At 43.9% G+C, this 26344-nt stretch overlaps 1 protein-coding gene across 2 annotated transcripts in view; it reads left to right on the top strand.

Moving 5' to 3' along the window:
* Nucleotides 1-26344, top strand: part of ADGRD1 (adhesion G protein-coupled receptor D1) — a 270737-nt gene that overhangs the window by 14449 nt on the left and 229944 nt on the right. The window contains exons 4-11 of one of the 2 annotated variants that reach the window (XM_081842242.1): nt 1777-1872; nt 3211-3333; nt 7572-7748; nt 8876-9130; nt 10215-10279; nt 14805-14960; nt 22313-22372; nt 24463-24580. In XM_081842242.1, the coding sequence (XP_081698368.1) occupies nt 1777-1872; nt 3211-3333; nt 7572-7748; nt 8876-9130; nt 10215-10279; nt 14805-14960; nt 22313-22372; nt 24463-24580 (1050 nt within the window). The remainder of the gene's footprint in view (nt 1-1776; nt 1873-3210; nt 3334-7571; nt 7749-8875; nt 9131-10214; nt 10280-14804; nt 14961-22312; nt 22373-24462; nt 24581-26344) is intronic. The other variant, XM_081842243.1, reaches the window with a different exon arrangement.

Below are 26344 nucleotides of genomic sequence, written 5' to 3'. Positions count from 1 at the left end.
GGGGACGCCCACTCTGCGCAGAAAGCTGACGCGCAGGGAATCCAGGCGGAGACTTTCTGTCAAGGAGCTCTTATGTTGGAAAAAGTTCAGGAAACGCCCACTGATGGATTCTGCCAGTGATTAAGACAGCCACGAAGTAAGGGCTGTCCGGCTAGGGAAGGTTTTAGCCAACTACTCAACTTGGAGCGGTTTGGCGCTTGCGCACAAGCAACCCCTAATCCCATTACAGGTAGTCAAACTTGTACCCACCCAACTCAGCCTTCGCATCCGCCATAAGTCCCACGCAGTTGTGTTTTTTCACTCCATGTTTCCCGCTCATCAATCCTCAGAGCGTCATAAGCTTGCATTTCATGTTAATCCATTTCATTTGTTGAAATCTTTGTGTGGCTGTAAATCCAGTTCTGTATCTCTCAATTGCTTGTTTCTGCAGATACCAGCGTCACCACACTGGCTTTTTTTAGATACATGCATAGATAGATAGATTAGATGGATAGAAGTGATACATATATATATATATATATACACACACATTTTGGAGGTGACTTTGATGCAAGGTATCTCTGTGTTGTAGGGGGAAAATAGTGGAGCAGCAAGTAAAATTTTTACTGTAACACTTAAATGGCTATTTGCTATGAAATCAGTGGAGTCTGGGTCCATTGGTGCCAGTGGGGCACTGCCCCACCAACCTCACTGTGCCCTTGTCCTCCTGTCCTCCTGCTTACAACCAGACCATAGGGTACCACTGGTGGCTGTTAGCCTCCTCTGCCTTGCTCTTGGTGTTGCCTTTGTGGAACTCAACAGAGGATGGGAATGAAAGCAGACTTAACTGGCTCTGGCTGTCATTGAATCTGACTCTACCTGCTGTGGTCCTCCAGTCTCACCAGTCTTGATGAGAATTGACCTCCACTGATCTACATGGGAGTTCCCGAGTCAAGCGCCAATACCATTCTCTCTCTTGGCTGCGAGTGCCATTGCTTATTTAGCCCAAATGGCATCACCCATCCACACAAATGAGGTGTTGGTTGCCTTTTGGGAGGAACACCAAAGTTTTTAGAACTTTGTTCGGTGTTGTCTGCACTGATTGGCAGACAATTAGGGTTTCAGGCAATTCTAGAGGCCCATCTAGAGATCATAGAATCCTAGAATTGTAGCATTGGAAGGGATCCCAATTCTCCTCTAGTCCAACCCCCTGCAATGCAGGCATCTCAACATGTGGTCTCCCATCCAATTTGAAACCATACTGGATCCTGCTTAGCTTTGAAAACATGCCAGCCGTTTTATTGCTGCACCACTATGTGGCAGGGAAGATGCTTTGTCATTTAGGTCAGATCCCAACCATACCCTGTTTTCTAGCCAAGAAGGTCAGGGAAAGCAGGTGTAACGCTCCTTGACATACTGTTGCATGGCTGGTGCGAGGTTTGTCTTTGCAAAGCGGAGCGTTACCTCCACAAGGGGCGAGGGAGCAGGGCAGGTGGTGCAGGGCAAATGCATCAATGGAACCAATCCAGTGTGCCTGCCAGTACATTAGCACCGCAACACCCTCTGTGCCACCTCCCCTTCTATCTCCTGGTAAGCCGTTCTGCCCCACCAAGCCATCTGCTGCTGAATGTGCTCGCTGTCCCCAATCTGGGTACAATCCCCTGGGAGGAGCTTTCACTACTTTACTGTTCATTCCCCACATTGAGAGATACAGACTGGCTGATTCATATTCATCTTGCATTTATTCATTGTGTTGCTTTTCTCTTTTTTTTTTTTCTCTTTTGTCGTTCCACCCAGCTTTAAGATTCCACAACTTCACTGTGCTTCCTTCCCATAATTCTACTTTTGTATATACCAATGATTCTGCCTACTCTAACTTCTCTGCAACTGTAGGTGAGGATTCAGTATGATTCTTCTGCATTTGTCACTCTCGGGCCATTCTGAATAATGCTGTAAGCTAGATGTGGTATTAAAGCAGGCACCATTTTTCTTAAAAAATTATTTTAAATCTGTATGGTTTTAAATGGAAATTCTCCCTCTCAAAACAGAGTATAAAGGAGTCTCTTTGTGGGTATGCAGGTTCAGTAAATGATACTCCCAGTAAGTCCAGGGGAGACAAAACAGGATGATGATTAGGTCTAACTATGGTTTGTGGCGTAAACTCTGGTTACAATATCAAAAAATACTGTAAAACCATGGTTTGCTAAGCTGCATTCTGCTGCCCCAGAAACCATTTACTGCAGGCATAGGTAAACTTCTCCCTCCAGATGTTTTAGGACTACAATTCCCATCATCCCTGACCACTGGTCCTGTTAGCTAGGGATCATGGGATTTGTAGGCCAAAAACATCTGGACAGCTGAGTTTGCCTATGCCTGATCTACTGTATGCCTCAGCTTGTAGTAAATGATACTTCAGTAGGGTCCAGGGGAGACAAAACAGGATGATTAGGTCTAACCAAGGGCCTTAACTCTGGTTACAATATCAAAAATACTATGAAACCATGGTTTGCTAAGCCCCAGAAACCATCTACTGTATACCTCAACTTGGATCTGCTGTATACCATCTATTTGTCACCTCAAAAAGAAGAGAAAGCAGAGAGACATGGAAACTGCATGAACCATGCTTAGCTTGGCGCACATGTAGCATTTAACCATGGTAAATGAAAACCTTTCCCAAGCCATGGTTTTACATTGCACTTTACAGATAATCCCTAACTATGGCTCATGAATTGCAATGTAATGTTTAAGGGCCCTTATTGGCTCCCCCAGTTGCAGGGGGCAGAAGCTGAGAGACAGCAGAGCCTCTTATTCCCCTTACTGGTTCTACAGTTCCCAGTTCCATGTCCCTTGCAGGGAGCCCTGGTTATTTTAGCTCTGGGAGGGGAACAGAGGGTCTCTTTCAGCGCCCTTAACAAACTGTTTCCTGTGATTCTCTGGGGAATGACATGAGTGTTTAAAGTGATAGGCCCCTATGTGCACTATCCATTTAAAGCAGTGCACTAAGTCTGGAGTACTTGGGGGAGGGTCTGAGTAGCATTGGGAGGATGCAAAGGAGTGAGATGAATTGCAGTGGTCATTGGGTCTGAGGCCCCATAGGGATGGGGATGAGGGGAGAGGAATAGGAAGAAAGCTATTTAAAATTTCCTGAGTTGTATCCCCAGGCTGTTTGAACTGACAAGGCTATTAAACATAAATAAATGTATCATTTAAACAATTTCCCTCCTTTGGTAGATATTGTAGAAGGAATAGTGAACAAAGGCATCTGCGTCCCAGATGTTAAAGGAATGACCTTCCTCCTTTTTGGAAGCCATCAGAACTCTTGCATTGTTAACCCGGAATTCTGTGAACCTGAAGGTTAGTACAAAGCCACAGTCATCATTGTCTCCATTGTATTCCTTTATTGCATCACACTTTTCCCAGAGAAAGGGAGGAGGATCCTGAGAAAGCTGCTGAAAGAAGACACGCATCACCAACTCTTTTGAGGTTTAACAATGTGTATTTTCTGCAACCTCCCATTTTAATTTAAAAAAAAAGAAAAAGAAAAAAAGAAAATCCAGATTATTTGCCTAGAAAATGCAAATACATTTATCAGAATTACTGGTGCAGTTTTCTTGCTGTAATTTAAGTATGGGCTTCTAAAAAGAAAAAAAGAAAGAAAGAAGATCGCTGCTGCCAGAAATTCCCCAAGCAAATTCCACAAAGAGTTTGTCTTGAAGGACTGTGTTTTAGAGACATCTTCCCTGTATTTTAATATCCTTCTCTTGACTTATATCTCAGAATGCTATCACAGCTGAGCATCAGCCCCTTAGGACTGCATTAGATCTCTCAAGTTATAAGTATTGCTGGTTAGGAACAATATTTGGCTTGAATCTCTCTAAGGATCTATGGTAAGTTTATTCTGGTCAGCAATCAGTCCAGGAGAACAATCCCCCAAAAATTCACTTCAAGAATGTCATCAACACTTTAAAGAAAAAAAAGAAAGAAAAGAATCAATTGGTGTCCCATGATTTCTTCTGGAGTCTAGCATACAGGTGTTTGTCTCTGCTTTAACCTCATAGCAATCTCTTGAGGTGGATTAAGCTATGATAGAGGCAGACAACCTTTTTCCCTGCCAAGAACTACATTCCCTTGGAAGTAATTGGTTGGAAGCATGATGGCGGTGGGTGGAGTGACAGCCTCTCTGTTGGTGTGCTACACACACACACACACACACACACACACACACACACTGTCCCTTCTAGTTGTTCTGAAATGACCTAAGTCCTGTTCATGCGTTCTGCTCATGTGTAAACCCCACATGCAAGTGGGGGGTGAGAGTGCTGAGGTCCACCTCTTTTGCCACCCTCCTTGATGCCCTCCATCTCATGGAATGTAACTGGGTGATATGGGGCTCCTCCACCACTCACAGTGGCTTCCCACATGATCCAGAACCCCAATCATGTAGGGTTCCAGAAGGGGAGGAACCAAAGAGCTGTTGGTTCCAACCAGGGCAAAGGTGGCAGCAGACCAATGGATTCAGCCTGTGCAACCCATTTTCCTGAAATGATGCCTTTTCATCTAATCTCGACAGGCCAGAGGGATTTGTTTGCTGATATCGGCACATTTTGTTGTGTGTATGAGAAATATTCTCCAACACACACAAGCACACCATTTGGGAAATAAAAACCTCTCGGTCTGCAATGTTCATTCTCTAATGACAAGGATAATATAAGGCACTGGGTAAATGTTTATCATGCCATCACTGGCTTTCCCAGGGCTCACAAGCAAGATCATTAAGGCATTCAAACACTGCATTGTGTGGCGAGTAACAAAGGTATGAAAAAGGAGATGGTGAAATTCACACACCCTTAGAAATATCAGGGAGAAACCATGGTGGAAGAACATTTCAGAAGTGGTAGGAAGTTCAAGCCTACAACTGAACTTTGCAACTTTGGTATGTTTGTGGCAAACAGGGCAACCCTGAACTGGGCTGGGGTCTTGATGCAACACCCCAAATGTCCCTTAAAGGACCCCCCATGCTGTTTACTCCCGACATGCTTCCATTCAATGCCTCCTGCTCCACCAGAGTTGAACAGGTGACCTCACCTGGCTCATCACCATCAAACTAAGGTAGCTGCAACCCATCACAGCTGGCTTGCCTGAATATCATGCAGCCTGACATCGCTGCCAACCCAGTCAGCGGGGGGGACAAATAATAAATTGTTGCTGTTGTTGTTGCCAACCTTAGACAGGTGGGCAGCACACAGCCTGAACAACTTTGTCTATTTTAAAAGAAGATGCTTGGGTATCTATCAAGCATGCTTAGGAATGTAGCCTTTTTCTTTTTTAAATTCCAGTGTGGAATGCAACTGCAATTTGTATGCTCCAGGAATCTAGCAATGTGTGAGGGTGAACTCTTTGTCTGGGGTGCACAAAAGCTCCCCCTTCTCTAGGGATTGGGGGAGGGGATTTTATTCATCTTGCATTTAAAGGCATATCTAGCTAATCTGAGCATTCTGAAACATGTATGCAAACAGTTGTTATTCAAAATGTGCATATTGCATTTACCTGAATTTTGTAATGCAGTTCTCGAATCAAACAGTGTTTACAAAAATGGAAATTTTAGGGGGAGGTGTGCATAAAAAAGAATATATTAGTGGGAGAAAACATACAAAAATGCATTGTATCAGGAGAAAAATGCATTGTATCAGGAGAAATTGAATGTGTACAGTAATAAAAACTGCATACAAAAATGTGTTTATTAGGAGAAAGTCACACTAAAATGATGAATAATTTTTAGCAGGATTTTAAAAAAGAAAAGAAAAGAAAATTGCTGCAGAAATGCAGAGGAATGAATTTAAACATTGGAGAAATGAGAAACTGAAAGAAATGAAACTGACAGATTCTCCAATTCCTACAAAATGGACTGATTCACCCGTCCCTGCTTGTCCCCCCCCCCCCCCACTGACAGTGACTGACATTTAGATGGCTTTGGCAAAAGGGAAGAGACGTTTTCACAAAACTCAACTCTTCAGACTGTTCTATCAATGTAGGGTGTAAACAAGGGAGAGCTTAGTCAGTCAGACTTGGAGCTGAAATTCCTGGAGAATGGGGAGGACCACAACTGTAGCTCAGCTTGGCAACCTTCCATTCTGAGCCTGACGGCATGCTTCCCTCCACCAACAGAAATACCAAACTCAGCAGGCCTAAAATAATAATCAACAATGCTAGCAAAACCACACATTTCCCCCTTGCGGGAAGGACTGGAGCAGAAAGCAGGGAATATCAGCGACCGGGCGTTTGCCTGGTGGATGCAACCCTCGCCCCTTGGTTCAGGAAAGGGTTGCAGAGGCAACACTTCAGAGATTGGCTTGTCCCTCATGCACCCAGTAGATTGCTGTGGTCTGTGGCAAAGTTTCTCCTGCAAGTTCCAAAGAGCACGGAAGCCACAGCAGCTTAGAGCAGAGCTTTTAACATGGCTGTCCCTAGCTCAGTTGGTAAAGCCTGACACCCTTAATCTCAGGGTGGTGGGTTTGAGCCCCACGTCGGGCAAAGGATTCCTGCATCGCAAGGGGTTGGACTAGATTAACCTTATGGTCCCCTTACAGTTATACATTTCTGTGGAAAAGAGTCTTTGTCCATTATTCACTCTTTCTGGAAACAAATGAAGGCATTTGTGTTCTGAGAAGCTTCCCCAGCTTTGAGTGGGCCTTTGCCATGAGTATCTATGTTTCATTCTTTCTAGTTTAGTTTTAAATGTATCTGCTGTTCCGCGTGTGCCTTATTTATTTATTTGTTGCTTTTCAAAATGATACATTGCCTTGGGACTATTCTATATAAGGTGATTAAAAACTTGATGATGACCCCAGAACTCATCTTGATCCAATCAATGTAGTGTCTCCCAAATGCCAATGGGCTCTAGATCCCATCATCTCTGACCTCTGGCCGTGCTAACTGGGGCTCATTTTCATGAAGACCTTATTATTATTATTATTATTATTATTATTATTATTATTGCAAACTGGTTTGGAAATGTGAAAATCTGAATATAAGATTGGAAAAATGAGAAACTGGGAGAAACCGAAACTGCTCTCTGCCCCTCCCTCTCCAGCACTGGCTGTCTGCAGTGGCTGCATCACTCTACCCCATGTCAGCTGCGTCCCATTGCTGACAGAGGGGGAGAGTGTGGAGACACAGGTGGAGGTAATTAGGCAGGATTGCAGAATGAGGGAGGAGCAACCTAGTTGCAGTAGATGTTAGAATTCCTGATCTATGATTGCAGTCATGGGTTTTTTGTCTATCACATGACGGTATGTGTTTTGACTCCAAAGAGTGGAAAGTGATGGAGACAGGATGTCTGTGTTCCTGTGTTCCATGAAGTGGGACTATTGTCCTTTGTTATTTATCTCTCTGCTGTTGATGCTAGAGAGAGAGGGAGCCATGTTGCAGTGCTCCATGTGTGTTTATATGTAAATAAAGTAGATTAGCCAAAGTGGAAGCACAACTGAGGTGTGCCCTGCTCAAGCTGGGCTGCACCCACCTCTGTTCTGATGAACTTCAGTTCCACGTCTATCTTCTCACAGACAATTCATGTTCTTTTTGCCATTCTTTAGGTGTAACCTTCTCTTTTTTCTGGAAGACTCAGGAGCAGCAGACTAAGCCCCCTCCTGCATATGGGGATCAGGTACTTTCCAGTGGATTTAAAGTCTACTTCAGTGAAAACAAAGGGTCTATAGAGCTCTTTAACCATCAGATTTCAAAGAAGTGGGAAGCCGATTTCATTCCGCCAGGTAAATTTGGAATTTTTCAGGTCTGTATGGATTCATTGAAATTTAGTGATGAACCATAGTAAATGTATTTTTACATAAAAAGGCCACATTCAAAGGGTCTTAAAAGGTGAACTCTTCTGCCTTTAACAACTGCCTAGCATGGAAGAGGGTATTGAAAGTATAGATCTTTTCCTCCCCATTGCATTGTGATGGAAAAAAGCTACATCTCTTGAAATTCACCCTTCCATTATGCAGCTATTATTGGGGATGTCTGCGTTTAAATTTGCCATAATTCTGCATTGCGAAAAGCTGGGTTCTGTATCCTGCCAAAATTGCATAAAGGATGCAAAGTTGAATAGTTATGCTTATCTGCACAATTCTAGTTCCACTATTCATGATGTAGAGTACTGAAACCTCACCCTCCTGAGCACTAGAAATCTTACTCAGCTTCTGAGAATTCACCAGGCAATGTCATACAGCCTAGAAATTTAGGGTTGCATCCAATGTTAGTTTGACTCAGAACAGACCCATTGGAATTGACTAATGTAAGTCCATTAATTCCTCCTGGTGAATTAGATTGGCAATAGATCTAGGAAAGACAAAATAGACTGCTTCTTCACATAATGAATTGCATCATTTAATTACTCATTGATACCTTTTGTGATAGCTTCTAGTGTGGATGGCTTTAAAGGGGGTGGGATAGACAGACACGGTGCTATATTGAGAAAATGTATTCCCCTCCCCCCATTACATGCATAGCAGTAACAATTTGCAGAAGCCCATCCTCTCCCAATCTACACAATAGCATTATAGAGCCTGAAGATACAGCAGACAGAAACCTAACAATGAGAGGGAATCTATTTGAGTAGAGGGAAATGAATTTGAGTAGTTCCATTCGTGCAGGGTAAGGCTATCAATGGCTGCTAGTCATGAGGGCAATCTACTATCCTAAAGACCAGATATCTACATGTCACTGGGGAACAACAGGGGGAGAGGGCTCTTGTCCTCACACCTTGCTTATGGGCTTCCCATAGCCACCATCTGGTTGGGCACTGTGGGAAACAGATTGCTGTAGGGATTTTGGGCTGTTCTTATATGGGTTTATAGAGTCATGGTGTCTGCACTAGCTTTCTGTGCTTTTCATTCAGGTCCCCAATGGACTCATGTTCTGTTTACCTGGAAATCTGAAGATGGCCTGAAAGTCTACGTCAATGGAACCTTAAATACCACTGATCCAAAGGGGACACCTTTCTACAGCTACGATGACTCTAATTCAAACATGTTGACAGGGTCAGAGGGTGACCAGGCTAAGCGTTACGTCAATGGGGCTTTTGATGAATTTATCATATGGGAAAGAGTGCTCACGGCCAATGAGATTGAGCAGTATTTTACTGCTGCTGTAGGTAAGTGGAAATGGTGGGTTTTTCCCTCCTAGAAAAGATTGCATGCAATCCAGAAGAGATATACCAATGTTCTCTATGATCTTGCAGGGGAAGTCCCTTCCCCATTAACTAGGGCTTTGCAAACTCTAGACAAAGTGAGAATGTTGCATGTTGCAAAATGATAATGAGTGCATGTTGAATGCAAATCAGCCATCCACAGCATGGTACCCTCCGGAAATTTCAGACTCAAACTCCCACCAGATATCAATCAAACCAACCAGTTCAGCCAGCATGATTGATGGTCAGGGATGATGGAAGTCATAATACAATGATTTCTGGAAGGCACCAAGCTGGTGCCCACTGGGGCTGCTGGGATGGAATGCAGGAAGCCCAAACAGCAAGAGAAGCCAGAGCCAATGACAGGCAAAGTCAATGAGTCCAAATGTTGCCCCCCCCTCCTCCCTCCTATATTCTAAGCAAGCAATCCTGAAGCTAAGCAGGAGGAAACTGACAAGCAGTTCCGCCTCTGGGGACCAGTTGCGTACCTTCCAACACAATGCAGCAGCCTAGGTCTGGAACACCACCTTCTGGGTCTGCACTCCCATGTGAGTAAAGTGCCCCATACCAGATTGTGGCCCCAAAATAAGGGTTTTTTGGGGGGCACAGAACCCCAAAACCTGTGTTTTTGGGTGCTGTGCCCAAAATTGCACGAGATTGTGGCAGCCATTTTGGACACTGTCCACTCACGGGGGGGGGGGGGGGAACAGGGTGATCCGTTTTTTCCAGGACAGTGTTATGTCTCAGGAAAGTGTTATGTCTCAGCTAAAAGCGGGCCCCATTTGAAGAACTGAATGCAGAGGGCAGAGGAAGCTCTCTTGCAGATACCTGGGTAGAGAAGAAGCTCTGTTTGCATTGCCCATCTGTTTATTCTGCATGTTAAGGAGGACAGGCAGGCAGCACTTTCAATCTGGGACAGTATTTGCAGGATTGTTTTGGGTTGTTTTGAGTTTTCTCTCCCCCACCCCCCGTCCAATCTTACATCAGGTACTGCAGCGATTTTAAGGCACGGGAGCAATTTATATCTAATATTTTCTTTCGTTTCTAGGTGACCAGTCTTTGTTTTCTTCGGCAGCTCCGTGGGGATGGCAGGGAACTGCAACCCTTCCGATGGTAGGCACATTCCTGGATCCCTTTCCTCTGAGCTGCATATAGGAAAAGGGATTGACTGTTAAACCACTCTGGAAATTGTAGCTCGGGGAGGGGAACAGGGGACTCTTGACAACTCTTCCCCCCCTTTTTTTCCAATAATATTTATCCAACTTTTAAAAGATTACATAAAAGAACACAGTATACAAAAACAAAACATTATCCAAGATAAAAAGAGAAAAAAATAAAAATAGAAAAATAGAAAAAGCAAAAACAGCCAAAAAAGAAAATAAATACAATCCAAAAGAAAAATCAAAAGAACAAGTTAAACCTTAATATAACTCCCTTTCTTAATTTATCTCCTTGACCTCCTCACACCTCCTCTCTTTGTATTCTAATTCATATGGATATTTCAGCAAATCCTTCGTCTTATTTTTATCATTATATCTTATCTTAATATACTGTAATTTTCCATTCTTTCTTTCACCAATTAACCACCCACTTTTACTTTATTTAATCTTATTTCTCATTAAAACTTATATATCTGAACTTATTCTTAAGATGTTTCCCCTAGGGTCAAAAAAAGATTCCATTCCACGATTTCCCCATTTCTCATTAAAAGAAAAAAAAAAAAAAAACAAATTATATTATATACACTTTAAATTCCCAATTTTTCTTTCACCAGCTCCCCTCCCCGGTTTCAGCCCCTAGTAATAGTTCCAACAATCTCAGAAAACCATCAACCCAGAGATCTTAAGTCCGAGGCTCTTAAGTCTCTTTCATGTCCCCTCTGCCGGTCTTTTTGGTAGTCTTTGGTATTAAAAACCAAATCTCGGGGATGCTCCAACCCAACAGTAATCATATTCCTTCCTGCCAAACTTCCATAGTTAAACTTTTAACTATGGACAACTCTTAGCACCATTATGAAGCTGCAGCTCCTAGGGTGTTTTGGGGGAAACTGTGGCTGTTCAAAGTGGTATGTATAGTGCAGATCAGGGCTGTCTCAAGATATTTTGGCACCTGAGGCAAACCACAAAATGGGGTCCTCCACCCCTGCCAGGAAAGAAGGGCAGCCCCTGCCATTTCCTCCCTAGTTGTGGACACAGACCAGCAGCATCTCCTATTTTTCAGGAGGTTATTGGGGTGACGGGAGATCTTGCTTGCAAGACGCGCACTGCAGCTGTCCTGCTGCTGTGGCACCAGCCTTTTTTTTTTTTTAAAAAAATGTATTAACGTGTAAAACACATACATATACATTTACACAATTACATAATATACGTACATAACACACTACTTTATTTTCATAACATAAAACACACCTATATTACTCTATATAATACCTACCTATACTGTACATTCCTGCCAGCCTAGCAGTTCAGAAGCACGTCAAAATGCAAGTAGATAAATAGGTACCGCTGCAGTGGGAAGGTAAACGGCGTTTCCATGCGCTGCTCTGGTTCGCCAGAAGTGGCTTAGTCATGCTGGCCACATGACCCGGAAGCTGTCTGTGGACAAACGCCGGCTCCCTCGGCCTATTGAGCGAGATGAGCGCTGCAACCCCAGAGTCGGTCACGACTGGACCTAATGGTCAGGGGTCCCCTTACCTTTACCTTTATACTGTACATATCAACATACCTACACACCTACCCCACACGGACACCCACCAAATGACTTGACTTCCAGCCATTCTTGTTACGCTACTTTATTTTTCCAACTAGCTTAAACGCATTTCATTATTTCTTTAATCTCTTCTTCTATCTTAACTTTACTCTCCTTTCACTCTAATCATTTTCTGGATTCACTCGATATCTGCAGCAGCATTTTGGAGGCTCATCTGCGACCCCTGTCACTCCTGCCGCCCGAGGCGACAACCTCACCCTGTCTCATGGGCGGGCTGGCCCAGCTGTAGATGAGGCTGAAGATTGCAAAGTGAGAGGAGGCAGACACCGCATTTCCTTTTTTCAGGTCTCTGCCTGTTGGATAGAATAGCTGAATAGGCAGTGACAGCAAGGTAGGAGGAGCCAGCAGCAGAGAGACCTCTGCAGGACTATGGACCTCAGCAAATACCCAGCGATGCCAACCCGTGATACTGCCCCTGGTTCATCTGTCTATCTATCTATCTATCTATCTATCTATCTATCTATTAAACATTCAACATTCAACACATATTTACACAGCAATTTACCATAACAAAAAATTCCTTCCAGTAGCACCTTAAAGACCAACTAAATTGTACATTGACTGCTTCCGCCACAGAATCCAAACAGATGTGACCACTAATTTAGTTGGTCTTTAAGGTGCTACTGGAAGGAATTTTTTGTTTTGACTATGGCAGACCAACACGGCTACCTATCTGTAACAGCAATTTACCATGTTACAATTTATGCACGTACACTACACAGAAAAAAAGAAAAAAACAATAATGAAAAATAGAGAAGGAAAAAAGAAGGAAAAGAAAGAATAAAGATAAGGAAGATAAAATAAACTTCCAATTGTTCTCAAAAAACTGAATCTCATTTGTTATTTTTTACACAGTATCATGTTATTGTACTTAAGTTTCCTTAATTTCCTTCAGAGAAAAAATCTTAAGTTTATTATCTCTACATTACAAGACTATGGAATAAAATAGTTGGAGGCAAAGTTTTCAGTTTATAACTCCCAGCACAAGTAAGTCTGTTGCTAGAGTGCTTTCCCTTCCATCAGAATTCGGCTTTCACCCCGCAAGTCTCAAAATGAACAAGACGAAAAACTAATGGGATTTTGATGCAGCTGTTATCAAGCATGTTTAGCCTGAATGGGAAGGAAAGCAATTTTCGCTCAGTATATGGGTGAAACGTGTCTGATGTGTGTTTTGTTTTGTTTTCCTTAAAAGCTTTCCCACTTACTGCTTGCTAGTTGTCAGGAATGTTTCACCGTGGTGAGCTGCAATTTAACAAGCTGAAATCCACGGTGAAAGGTTCTTCTCATTGTGCCAGCATGTGCTCAGACTAAATTCCACCACTGCTCCTCAAAACGTTTTGGAGGGTCTTTCTGTGGTGTGGCATGTAATGGATAATTTTTAGGGGGAAAGCCATGGTAGCTAAACAGGGCCTCCATACCCTGTGGTGGGTCCCAGGGTTAGCCAACTTAACCTGCATGCACTACTTGTGAGTACCTGGAGACATCTGGCTGGTCACTCCTGGAAACTGATTGCTAGGCTGGGTAGACCATCATCCGTGACCATTAAGGCTCTATTCAGTTGCAGTCTTGCAGCATCGTAAAGCAGTCTTGTTGTATACACAGCATACAGGTAGAATTACATTCAGGGGAGAAGCCATCACCGCTTCATATTCCTACCAACTGAAGTCAACCATGCCTCTTTATACTAGTTGGCAATGGATCCATTAGGCCAGTGTTTCCCAACCTTGGGTCTCCAGCTGTTTGAGGACTACAATTCCCATCATTCCTGATCACTGGTGTTGCTAGCTAGGGATGATGGGAGTTGTAGTCCAAAAACAGCTGGCGACCCAAGGTTGGGAAACACTGCATTAGGCAACGCCCCATGTCTCATGTTGCTTAGTCATCACATGCTGCTGAATCAGCATTCCCAATTAGCACAGTGTGTTTAACTCCTTGATACCCACAACACTCCGACAGGCCACGTTGACTGGGCCTGATGGGAGCTGGAGGGCCACACACACAAACCACACATCTTCCATCTTCCTTTCTGGCAAGCAAGGGGAGGGGCAATTTTACCTCTGTATAGTAAATTAGTTTCTGCACACACCCTTCTCTGTCTTCCATCCAGGCAGGCAAGAATTTAATGGCACATTTCAGCCAGGCCCAAAACTCTCAAGGGGGAGTGGCTTGTGGGGATGGGGTGTGGCTTGGGAAGAGTCTCAAGGGCCATATAGAGAGTCTCGGGAGGGCCACACATAGCTCTTGAGACTGAGTCTTCCCAACCCTGTTGTACAGTTGGGTTGTGAAGAGCTCCCACAGTAAAGATTAAGAGCTTCCACAGGATCAGAATGACAAGAATGGGGAAAGTTCTGGACATTGCGGGCTGGGACAGAGGGAAAAGGTCGTGATGAGGGAAGATCAGGGAGAAAGTTGCAGAAGCAAAATGACCCATGAAAACATATTCCCATCATTGTTGTGTGTGTTTAACTCGGGAGCTTCCTTGAGAGCCCTTTCAGGGGCCAAAAAGTGAAATGGAAAATTTCTGAAATAAAACAAAATACCATATTTTTCTGTCTATAAGACACCCCCTATTTATTGTGAATCAGATTTAAGAAAATAGGGGGAGATGGCCTAGACTATAAGATGCCCCCTAATTTTTGACATTATTTTTTAGGAAAAAAACCTAGTCTTATACACGGAAAAATACAGTATTCTCTAAATTTATCTCTCTAAGATTCCGATGTTAGAGTAGACATCCACCACTTCCAACCATTCTGGGTTGTAGCATTCAGAAGGTCTTATGTAGAACAAAAGCAACCATTCATTTCAGTGACCTAGGGAGATGAGGAGCAGAAAGTTCTAATATATGCTTTTTGTGTCACCCTTTTAGCTGTCCAGAAATGCATACCAGCCCATAATAATTAACCTTACAGAGGAGAGAGGAAACTTTCACCGGCCATATACCATGTTGGACTATTTAGGAAACATTTCCCGTGCCCTACCTGATGAGTCACTTACGGCAAATACGGCCTTCAACCTTACTGAGGTAAACTTTCTTCACTTCTTCAACTTAATGAGGTACTTTACCAATGGATTGAGGTGAATCTCCTTCACCTGTTAGTGAATTTAGTGAAGTAAATTTCTTTGAACTCTCCATCTCTTTATTAAACGAATAAGGCCGTTTGTAGAGTTGGCCATAGGGACTGAGGCAGTGCCTGTACACTGAAAACAATGTTGTGGGGATAAAATGACAAGGTGGCAAGTACCTCAAACCTGTTTGACCAATGTACCCTTTATTTGCAAGTATTTCCCTCTAATATAATTAGTTTGTGTTTCATTTTTACGGATATATGCATTTTTGTGCACATGGTTTGGGTGGAGAACAAACTTTGCAGAAGAGCACATGAAGAGAGCTAAATTTCGTTTAGAAGTACACCTAAAGATAACCAAGTTCCGTATTGGTTTGAGAAGTGCGAACCAGGTAGTATCTCGCTAAAAGGCAAACAAAATTGAGTTTCTCTCCCCTGCCCATCTTTACTCACAGGCCATTTAGCACTTCCTACGGCTCAGAGGGAATTTGTGCTGACTTCCCTGGATTTTTCTGCCCCAGACCCATTATGTAGCTGAGCTAAAGGGCTTCTGCGCTCCCTCTTTGCTTTGTGCACCATGGGCAGCAATGCCTGGAGGATTTTGAGCTTGACAGAGTCGAGAAGTTGCTCTCTGCTAACAAAACTCTGGCACTGATTTCAGCAGCGGGCGGATTATTCCCCTTTTAGCGCTGCTGGCTGGAGCTCTGGCTGTGACGGTAATCAGCTGTGATTTTGACAGCGATTGTCCTGCTAAACCCATGCGTAGCAGAGACACAGATTGTTTGCTCAGACAAAAAGGAAAATAAAATGACTATTAGTCCCCCCAATTTCCATTTTTGGGGGGTCTACATATTGAATTGTATTCTCATATAGCCAGAGTGGATGTAATATTCATGTGATTGAGCTTTGAATCCTGAATTGCAGAGGATTGGACTAGATGACCGTTGGGGTCTTTCTAACCCTAGACTTCTGTGTTCTGTGTCTTTAGCTACTGTGTGGGATGGGAAGGAAAAGCCAGATTGTGACATAGGAGGAGGGGTGCTTTATACAGTCATACCTCAAGTTGAATATGCTTCAGGTTGAGCGCTTTCGAGTTGCGCTCCGCGGTGACCCAGAAGGAATGAAACACATTACTTCTGGGTTTCGCTGCTCGCGCATGCGCTCAAAATAACGTCACGTGCATGCGCGGAAGCAGCGAATTGCGACCCGAGTATGTGCAGACGCGCAGATGAGAATGGGGCTCCAGAACGGATCCCGTTTGCATCCTGAGGTATCACTGTCCTTTTATTTATTACTTGCTCACTTCACAACATCAATATGCCATTTGATTGTAAAAAAAGTAGACTCTTAAGTGGTTTGCAAAACCAAAGAGGATTAAAACATTCATGTTATCAAGACAAAACAGAAACATAGATTAAAAGGCTTTCAAAACTAATTAAAATCAACAGCCAGCTCAAAACACATGTCAACTTCTAAATGTCAGGAATGCCAGGATATTTTTAACAAAAATTATATGTTGTTTTGCAGTAAAACCTCAAAGTGGTTTACAAGATAATAAAAGAGGACATTAAAATTATTGATAAAAGACAGGTTTGCCTAAATACAAATATTTTAAGCAGTGAAAAAGTACAGATACAGGTGTCTGCCTGACATCAACAGGCAGGGAATTCCAAAGTGTAGAGTGCTTGTGCACTAAAATATTGATTTCCTAACAGTGCTGGTTCTGCGGGTCAACCTCACTGGAGTCCCATAGGAACTGGGGTAGGGTGCCTGAAATTCTCAGTGGGAAGGATAAGCTACTGCCGAGGTGGGGAATCTGTTTGCGCCTTTGGGCTACATTCCCTCCTGGGTGGGCAGGGTCAGAGGCAGACGTGGGTGGAGCAATGAATGTAATTCTTACCTCTGTACCGTAGGGTGGTTTCTGAACAGATAGAGAAGCCTGGTGGGCTACATTTGACACCCAGGCCTGAAGTTCCTCACCCTAATCTGGTTTATCTGTATCCCTGCTTGGGAGCATGTTCCACTGAAGTGAATGGGACTTAACGTGCAGTCTTTTGTACTCTGAAGTAGGTGTGCATGTGAATGCAGTTCCACTGTATTTACTGGGCCTTGCTCCCAGGTAAATTTACAAAGGATTGCAGGTTATATCCTTTAATCACAGAGATTCGACATACACTTTTGCATAAATGGTATCTTACACGATTAAAACCCTAAAACTACAGTATTTTCCCATGTATAAGACGGCCCCTATTTTTTGGGACTGCAACAAAAAACTTTTTTTGGGGGGGGGGAATTCCCCAGAGCTTTGCTTTTTTTGGAGGGCGGGGGGACACCATCACCAATCACTCTATAGCCTGTCCACCACTGTAAATCACACGCATCGCTGCAGCCACCAATCGTCTGCACACTTGCCGCCAAAAGACACCTGCACACTCAATGCAACCACAGCCGATTGCATGTATGCCTTGATGCTGCCGTAAATAGCCCGCCCAATTTCCGCAGCCACGGCCAATCGGCAGCAGGCCTTGCCACAGCAACCAATCACACACCCAATCGCTGCTGACAATCTCCTGCTGGCTGCTGCCACCAATCGCCCCCCCCCCCGCTGCTATCCGTGTATAAGACGAACCACAATTTTTGCCTATTATTTCTAAGGAAAAAATATCATCTTATACACGGAAAAATACAGTAATCACATAAAGTGCTTACATGCATATATGGTGGAACTGTCCTTTGGTTACTGTATTTATTTGGTGAGGTGGAGCATTAAATACTTTTGCAGAAAACAAAATCTATATTTGTTATCTCCTTGTAATACTGCTTAAAAAACAACAGCAGTTCTGGTACAAGATCACATAAAATCTTTATTGAAAACTTGCTGCTGGTTGCAGACATTGTTTTCCACACTATTTATTTATTTTTTGTTTTTTTAAAAAAAATATTTTATTTAGGGTTTTCTTGTTTTACAGTGTGAGTGTAATGCCTCGTATTTTTTTCCTCTCCATGTAACATTTTTACAAATCCGTTTCATTTGTTGAGGCATTAGGGGGAGAAGGAAAAAAAGAAAGAAAGAAAGAAAGGGGTGGAGGGAGGGGAGATGGATGGGGGTGGGGTCGGGTAGCAGTGTTTCTATTTTGCTTAATGTATGTAGAGTTTGGTGTCAGCGTGCTTGTGTTGTTCACTTGTGTTCCTTTGGTGGTGAGAGAGGTTGGGGTTGGCCTAGGGTGTGATTGTTTGTTTGTGATTGGCTGTGGTGATCTTTGTTTTCGTGTGTGAGTGAGGTGGGTGGGTGTTTTGGATCAGGTTAGCCATATTGATTTGTATGCTGTTGGTGGATTATTGTCATTGTCCTGTTGGGCTGTGTATGTGATAAAGGGGAGCCATACCGGGGTGAAGGTGTCTTCTTCTGTTTGTCCCCGTGTCAGTTTCAGTTTATTAGTTAATTTTTCTAGTAGGGCTGTTTCCCATACTATTTGGTACCATTGGTCCATGCTTACTCCTGACAGGTCTCTCCAGTGTCTGGTTATGGTGTTTCTGGCTGCTGAAAGAAGGTGGGTTATGAGTTCTTTGTGGTGAAAATGGGCATTGTTGTCTTGGAAGATGTTTAGTAGGGCCAATTCTGGGGTGAAGTCTAAAACTTGCTTAGTTATTTTACATATTTCTTGTATGGCTGTTGTCCAGAATAGTTGGATTTTGGGACACTCCCACCACATGTGGAGGCATGTGCCTGTGGAGGTGCACCCTCTCCAGCATTTTGGTGAGGTTCCTGGGTGTATTAGCGCTAGTTTCCTTGGTGTTGGGTACCACCTGTAGGTGAGTTTCAGTGTGAGTTCTTTTCTTTTCGTTGATATGGATTTAAAGGGGGGTTTAGACCACATTCTGGTCCATTGAGTGGGGTTAATCTCATAGCCTATGTCATTCTCCCATTGTTTTTTGATTGCATCTAGGGGATTTGCGGGATTTTGGAGTAGTATTTTGTATATTACGGATACCGTCCCTTTACCGTTTCCCTTTGTTGTTAGGAGGAGGTTTTCAAAGGTTGTCAGGGGCCTAGTTGCTGCCGATTTTACTGTTGGGTTGTTTAAGAGGGCATGTAGTTGGTGTTGTGTTAACCAGGGCATTTGGGTGTCTTCTAGTTTGTCTTGTATTTCTTGTGTTGACAAGGGTTTGTTATTTTTATAAAAGTCTATTAGGCAATATAAGCCTTTTGCTTGCCAGGGTTTTATCTGGCGGTTTTGTGCTGCATGGTGGAATAATGGGTGGTACGCCAGGGGGATTAGTGGGGATGGGGTTGGGGATAGTTTGCCTATTTGTGTTTTCCATGCTTTGAGCATGGTCTGTGTGTACCTGTTAAGTGTTGTGGGAATTTTCTTTAGTTTGTTTGGGAGGAGTGGGTATGTTGTGGTGCAGGTATTTTCAATTGTGTCCCTCTCTAGGTGTACCCATTGTTTTGTCTCATCTTCTAGTATATATGGGATTATATGGCATATTTGGTTGGCAATGTAATATGCTTCTATGTTGGGGATTCCCCATCCTCCTTCTGAGGTGGGGAGGTGCAGGTATTTGGGGCTTATTCTTGGTTTTTTATGTGAGAAGATGAAAGAGTGTAGTTTTCTCTGCCAACTGTGGAGTTGGGTTGAGGGGATCCAGATTGGGAGGGTTTGGAATAGGTAGGTTAGTTTTGGGAGTGTGATCATTTTGATCATGGCTATTTTGTCTGAGAGAGTGAAATTCATGTTATTCCATTTCTTTAGGTCTTTGTTAATTTGTCGCCACAGGGGCTTGTAGTTGTGGAGGTACAATTTATTGAGGTTTCTGGTTATTTGTACCCCTAGGTATCTGAACTTGGTGTGGCAGAGTTTTATTTTGGTGACCTTCGTGAGTTCTTTTTGGGTGTGAGGAGGGGTGTTGAAGCACATAGCTTCTGACTTTGTAAAATTTACCTGTAGGCCCGACACCATTGCAAATGTGTTGAGTTCTCTGATTAGGGAGGTTGCTGTGCTTATGGCGTCTGGTGTTGGGCTGCAGATATTGTTAATGCAAAACACTGACAGCAACAGACCCATTCTTAATCCTACACGTATGTGCTGAGAAGTAATACCTATTGGGTTCTATGGAGCGCACTCCCAGGAATTACGCATACATTTGGGACGCGAGTGGCGCTGTGGGTTAAACCACAGGCTTGCCAATCAGAAGGTCGGTGGTTCGAATCTCCGTGACAGGGTGAGCTCCCGTTGCTCGGTCCCTGCTCCTGCCAACCTAGCAGTTTGAAAGCACATCAAAGTGCAAGTAGATAAATAGGTACCGCTCTGGCAGGAAGGTAAACGCTGTATCTGTGCACTGCTCTGGTTTGCCAGAAGCAGCTTAGTCATGCTGGCCATATGACCCGGAAGCTGTACACCGGCTCCTTCGGCCAGTAAAGCGAGATGAGTGCTGCAACCCCAGAGTCGGTCACGACTGGACCTAATGGTCAGGGGTCCCTTTACCCTTTACCTTTACCTTTGCAGCCCTTAGAGTAGGTTAGGGACAGAGGAAACTGCCTTAGATTGAGACAGATCAATTGATCCATCTAGCTCAGTACTGCCTACACTGACTGACAGCGGCTCTCCAGGATCTGAGACAGGCAACAGCCCTAACTGGAGATGCTAGGGCTTGATCCTGGGACCTTTGGCATGCAAAGCATTTGTAACAAAAACAGGAATTCCAAAAAGGAATTGGAAGTGGGAAAAGAAGAGAGCAGTGTCTCCCTTACCTTTCCCACCCCGACCTGGCCACAGTGATCCATGCGACGCTTGACTACTGTAATTCGCTCTACGCGGGGCTGCCCTTGAAGCTGTCTCAGAAACTTCAGCGGGTGCAGAATGCAGCAGCGAGGCTCCTCACGGGGTCCCCGCCATGGGAGCATATTCACCCAGTGCTTTTCCAGCTGCACTGGCTCCCGGTGGAGTATCAGGTCAGGTTTAAGGTGCTGGTTTTGACCTTTAAAGCCCTTTGTGGCTTAAGGCCCTTGTACTTATGGGACCGCCTCTCCTGGTATGCCCTGCAGAGGACCTTAAGGTCCAGGAATAATCATAGTTTAGAGGTCCTTGGCCCTAAGGAAGTCAGACTATCCTCCACCAGGGCCAGGGCCTTCTCAGTGATGGCTCCGACCTGGTGGAATGCTCTGTCCCATGAGACCAGGGCCCTGCAGGATCTAACTTCCTTCCGCAGGGCCTGTAAGACAGAACTATTCCGCCTGGCTTTCAATTTGAACCTGAACTGATCTTTTGTCCCCCTTCCTTCCCTCCCCCTCCCCTTTTTGTGAAGATTGCCCGCTCTGGGATCCCACAGCTGGTTCTCCCCTGGTCTCCTCGCTGGCCCAAGTGGGACTAATTTAGCCAGCTAGCCCTGGTGATCGTCTAATGTTTATTGGATGGATTTTCCCCCTAAATTGATTTTTGATTTTATTGTTATTTACGCTTTATACTGTATTTTATGCTGGGGGTTTTTTGTAGCATCAATTAAGTGTTTTAAATTTGTTGTTAGCCACCCTGACCCCAGTTTTCTGAACCAGGAAGGGCAGGGTATAAATAAAAAATATTATTATTATTATGATTATTAAATGTTGAATCTCTGAATTTCCTTGGAGAGATACCAGTGGTGTCCAAAACACGCTGAACGATCTCTTTTGTCTGCTACTCCGCTTTCCTCCCTCTGACTTCTAGTCCAAGACACCTGCTCTACTGCTGAGCTACAGCTAATGAAAACGTGTTCTGCAGTGGAAATGTATAAACCAACTGAATTAATGCAGCGTTGAAATGGGAGAAGGAAACTGATAAACTGTTGCAGAGATGAGTCCCTTTCGTCTTCTATTGGAACAATTTCTGTAGATACCTCCTGTTCTAAAGATTCCGTCTGGCAACTGATGTTCACACACACACACACACACACACACACTAATATATATATATTCTACAAGCATTTCCCCTCTCCTGCCTTAACCCCTCCAAGGTTTAGTCAGTTTCAAACATTTTGTTTTTGTACATTGGTTTTAATATCTTGAGCAGGGGGATAAATGGAAGCTAATGTAATTGGAGTTTCATTGTCCTGTTAGTGTCCATAAATACCCTTCTGCTTTAAAATATTATTGTACAATATTTAATGAACACAAGTGGTTTTCTGTGACATGCATGGATTTGTGTCTATTATTTTAGAGTGAATATGCACCTGGGGTGCCCTGACTCAAATGCTATTTCCTGGGGGTTGGAGGCGATGGAGGCAGAGGGTTTTGATATTGTAACGAAATGACCTGGGGTTTCTTTGTTTGCAGGTCTTCTTTAAAACTGTGGAAGGTGTGCTTGCGTTTCACGGCTGGAATGAAATGTCACAGGTAATGCCTTGCTACACATGAACTGCAAACCTGCAACCAACTTGCCACTTTTCTTCCCCTAATATATATATGTATATTTAATTGTGTTGTGGTAAAAGGGAAGGGATGCTTCATTTGCTCACCTGTCTACATATTTCTTCTCCAAACTTCCTCTCCCTTTCTGCTTTTTCCTTTGTCCATGGGATTTGGACTACATGCTTAGTGTTGCAGGTGATATGGAACTTTGCTTGCTGGTGTTTGATCTGTGATGACCCATGCACACTAGGGGCAGATGGACTAGTCTATTTCTGATCCAAGGGTGCCAACTTGAATAATTATTTTTTTTTTTTTTTGGGGGGGGGGGTCTCAGGTAAGCCCTGTTGGCATGCAGAGGGTCGCAGCCAGCCCGCTGCGAAGACTCATTAAAGACCCACCGGCCTCTGCTCTGATGTAAATCAGCGACCCAGGCTTCAAAGCCAGGGCACACTATATCAGCCGAGCGAACTGCGCACGCAGAATAGGCGTGAGGCTTGTGGAAGCATACAACAACTATGGATTTATTAATCATAAATCAGGACAAAGAAACATGTCGTCTCTCTCTTTGTCATCTCAGAGAGAGACAGAGAGAAGCAAAAGGTATGCACACAATGGAAGTTCCCAGCAAGCTGTGCTGGTATGTAAACAGACATGTGACTTGTAACAATCCCATGTCTGCTCCTTATGGTGAACTGGAAATTCTCAACAAGCCCCACCCCACATAACCGATCACATGATGTAAAACACACACACACACACACACACACACACACACACAATTTGAATGGCAATTCCCATCATTGGGGGCTCAAATATTGGGGGCGGGGCAGTGAAGGGTGTCAGTTCAGAAAGTATCGATCTAATGTGTGGAGATCTTTCCTATTCTGATTAATACAAGAGGATTCTAGAAGCTACTAGAAGCTTCTCTGTGTGAGAGAAGCAGGCAGAAGCTTCATGATTGTTTGGGTTATACCTTCTGGGAAGCTGGTTTGAACTAGTTCTCTTATCTCTTTCAATTAAGGTCATGCTGGCTATAAATATAGGTCAGTAGGAGCCTGGGTTTTCTTTCTTTCTTTCAATCTCTCTTCCTTTTGGTGTGCTGTTCTATACATAGTATGCTTAGTGTTTAGCCTGTTATACGTTTATAAGTTTTTCAAGTGTTGCAACTAGATTTTTTATGGACTATACCAATCCTGAAGGTATTGGATTTGTCACCATTAAGCTACATTTGCCTTCAGCACAAGTAAAGCTCTGCTGGATGAAATATGGCCTCTGGTCTATTTTTGGAAACTCTGCTACATGTTTTTCCTCCAGACATATGACCTCGGCCCCTAGACGCTGATTCCTATGTTCTGATCTGTATCGTTTTTTAATTAGTTAATTCACAAATTAGACTTAAATCATCATCATTAAACATCATTCCAAACCCTGAATTGAATTGGGGGGGGGGAATCCAGGATGGGTGGTCCCTAGGTGGTCCTGGATTAGATTGGCCCAATCAGGTGCCAGGGTCCTAGCGTGGGAGTGCCAGAGGGGTTGTGGCCCCAGTCATGGATTTTTGAGGGGGCATGAAACATGCGCCCCCATGCAGGCACCCCTAGCCCGGCCTGACCCAGTACTCCTCCCCTGGCACCAGAGGAACCAACACTCAGAGGAGCACCTGGATGGGCCACGCTGGTTTGCCTCTGCCAAGTGCCACATCAGTTGGCCTTGCTGCCACCTGTATGGGTGGGCAGGTAGCACAGTGCAGCCCTGCTTGGCTCTGATGCAGTGCGGGGTCACTCTGGCAGTGTTGGCGGTGAGCACTGGGATGCTACTGTGGGCTCCTTCACCCTCCGTACCCCAGTTCGCCAGTACACACACCCCTCCGTTGCAGGCATGCCAGCGCTGGGCACTGTGAGCTCATGCAATGCTGCTGCCAGGGGCACCAGATCAGCACCCCAGATTATGGTAGGCTATGTGCAGCCCTATCTTCAACAAGGAGTGCTTGGCCTCTCAGCCCCACATTCAACATAAGGTTCCCTTTGCTCCTCCACACAATCATAATCGTGGCTCTTTTTTGGTTTGCTTCTCAGACTGTACCCATTGCTCAAGACTTAGTTGAAACAATTGACAGTGTGATGCTTCATGTGGGCCGCAATCTTGGAGGAAGCCCATCAGCCATAACAGTCGAAGGCACATCATCTGTGGCAGGTGAGGCTTATCTGGCACACGCACAGACACCTGTTCTGAAACCAGAATCTGGATAATTGCAATATGACATGTCTGCATCTGCAGCTTTTCACTTGGTGACAAGAAACAGGAAGACTTCCTCCCCTCTTTCAATCAGGGCTGGGGGAGAGACTGCATCCATCACAAAACAGTTTATACAGTGGATTGGAGGGAAGGAAGAATATTAACCAAAGCTTTTTGATTCAGTTGCAGGTCTCCAAAAGTGGCTTTCTAATGATTCTGTGTTTCACATGGGTTATTGCAGTGATTAGTTGGTGGCCTACATGCATTGGTCCACACTATTTTAGACCCATGCTTAAAAACATCCTATGCTAAGGCAGCTCCAATTCTGCCACCATGAAAAAACTAGTTTCTATTTTTTTAAAAAAGATATTTATTAAGTTTTCACAACAAAAAAAGAATTACAAGACAATCAACAAAAACAAAAAACACAAGAAAAAATACAAAAACACAAAAATACAAAGATACAAAAACATAAACAATTTTTCTAGTTTCTCCTCTTTAGTTAACTTATTTTCCTGACTTCCTCACGCCTCCCTTTTTTGTATTCCACTTAGAAATTGGTTCAGCAAATTCATTTCCTCACATATTTTAGCTTCAAACTTTCATCTAATATCAAACCATTTTTACCATAATACTAGAACCCCTTCATTTCATTTCAATGTCGTCAACATTCAAAAAGTTTACAATGTTTCTGTAAATAGATTTTGAATTTCCTCCAATCTTCTTCCACCAACTCTTCTCCCTGGTCTTGGATTCTGCCAGTCATTTCTGCCAATTCCATGTAGTCGAAGTAATCGAAAAAACTAGTTTCTAGCACACACATCTTTCTTGGATGGGGTAGCTGTGTGGGAACTGATGTTATATTATTGCCTCCGGGAAGGGCTGGTGCACAGACCTCTAGTATTCCATGAGACAATACTAGAACTCAGGGGATATGTAATGAAATTATGTGCTGGAGGATTCAGGAAGGACAAAAGAAGCTACAGTGGTACCTCGGGTTAAGAACTTAATTCATTCTGGAGGTCTGTTCTTAACCTGAAACTGTTCTTAACCTGAGGTACTACTTTAGCTAATGGGGCCTCCTGCCACCACCGCATGATTTCTGTTGTGTGTCGAGACCCCGAAGCCACCCCCTTGTTGAGAAATAACACACACAAGGACACGGATATTAGGTTAATGTTATTGGGCAAATTTTGGCCACAACTTTATTGATTACAGAATGTGAGCGCTATTGGCTTAGGCGTTGAATGGACTCCTGCCTGATGTGCAGGAAGTCTGGTAAGAGTAAACCACCGGAAGGGAGAGCCCTGTCAATGTGTACCAACTCGAGCTCCCCTGGTGTTCCCGGCGGGGTTGTGTCATGGCCCTAGCCCCCGCCCTGGGCTTTGGACAAGATCAACACCCCCGGATTCCTTTAACGGAATACCCTTAAGCTTGGAGGGGCAGGTGATGGCCACACCTCCCCTCCCCCATCACAAGGTCAAACACCTAAACATTAGGAAGAACTTCCTGACAGTAAGAGCTGTTCGACAGTGGAATTTGCTGCCAAGGAGTGTGGTGGAGTCTCCTTCTTTGGAGGTCTTTAAGCAGAGGCTTGACAACCATATGTCAGGAGTGCTCTGATGGTGTTTCCTGCTTGGCAGGGGGTTGGACTCGATGGCCCTTGTGGTCTCTTCCAACTCTATGATTCTATGATTCTAATGCCTAACCGCAACCCTAACA

Source organism: Podarcis erhardii (assembly GCF_964252035.2).
Source record: "Podarcis erhardii genome assembly, chromosome: 15".
In the NCBI taxonomy this organism is placed as follows: Eukaryota; Metazoa; Chordata; class Lepidosauria; order Squamata; family Lacertidae; genus Podarcis; species Podarcis erhardii.
This window is presented reverse-complemented; position numbering and strand designations above follow the sequence as displayed.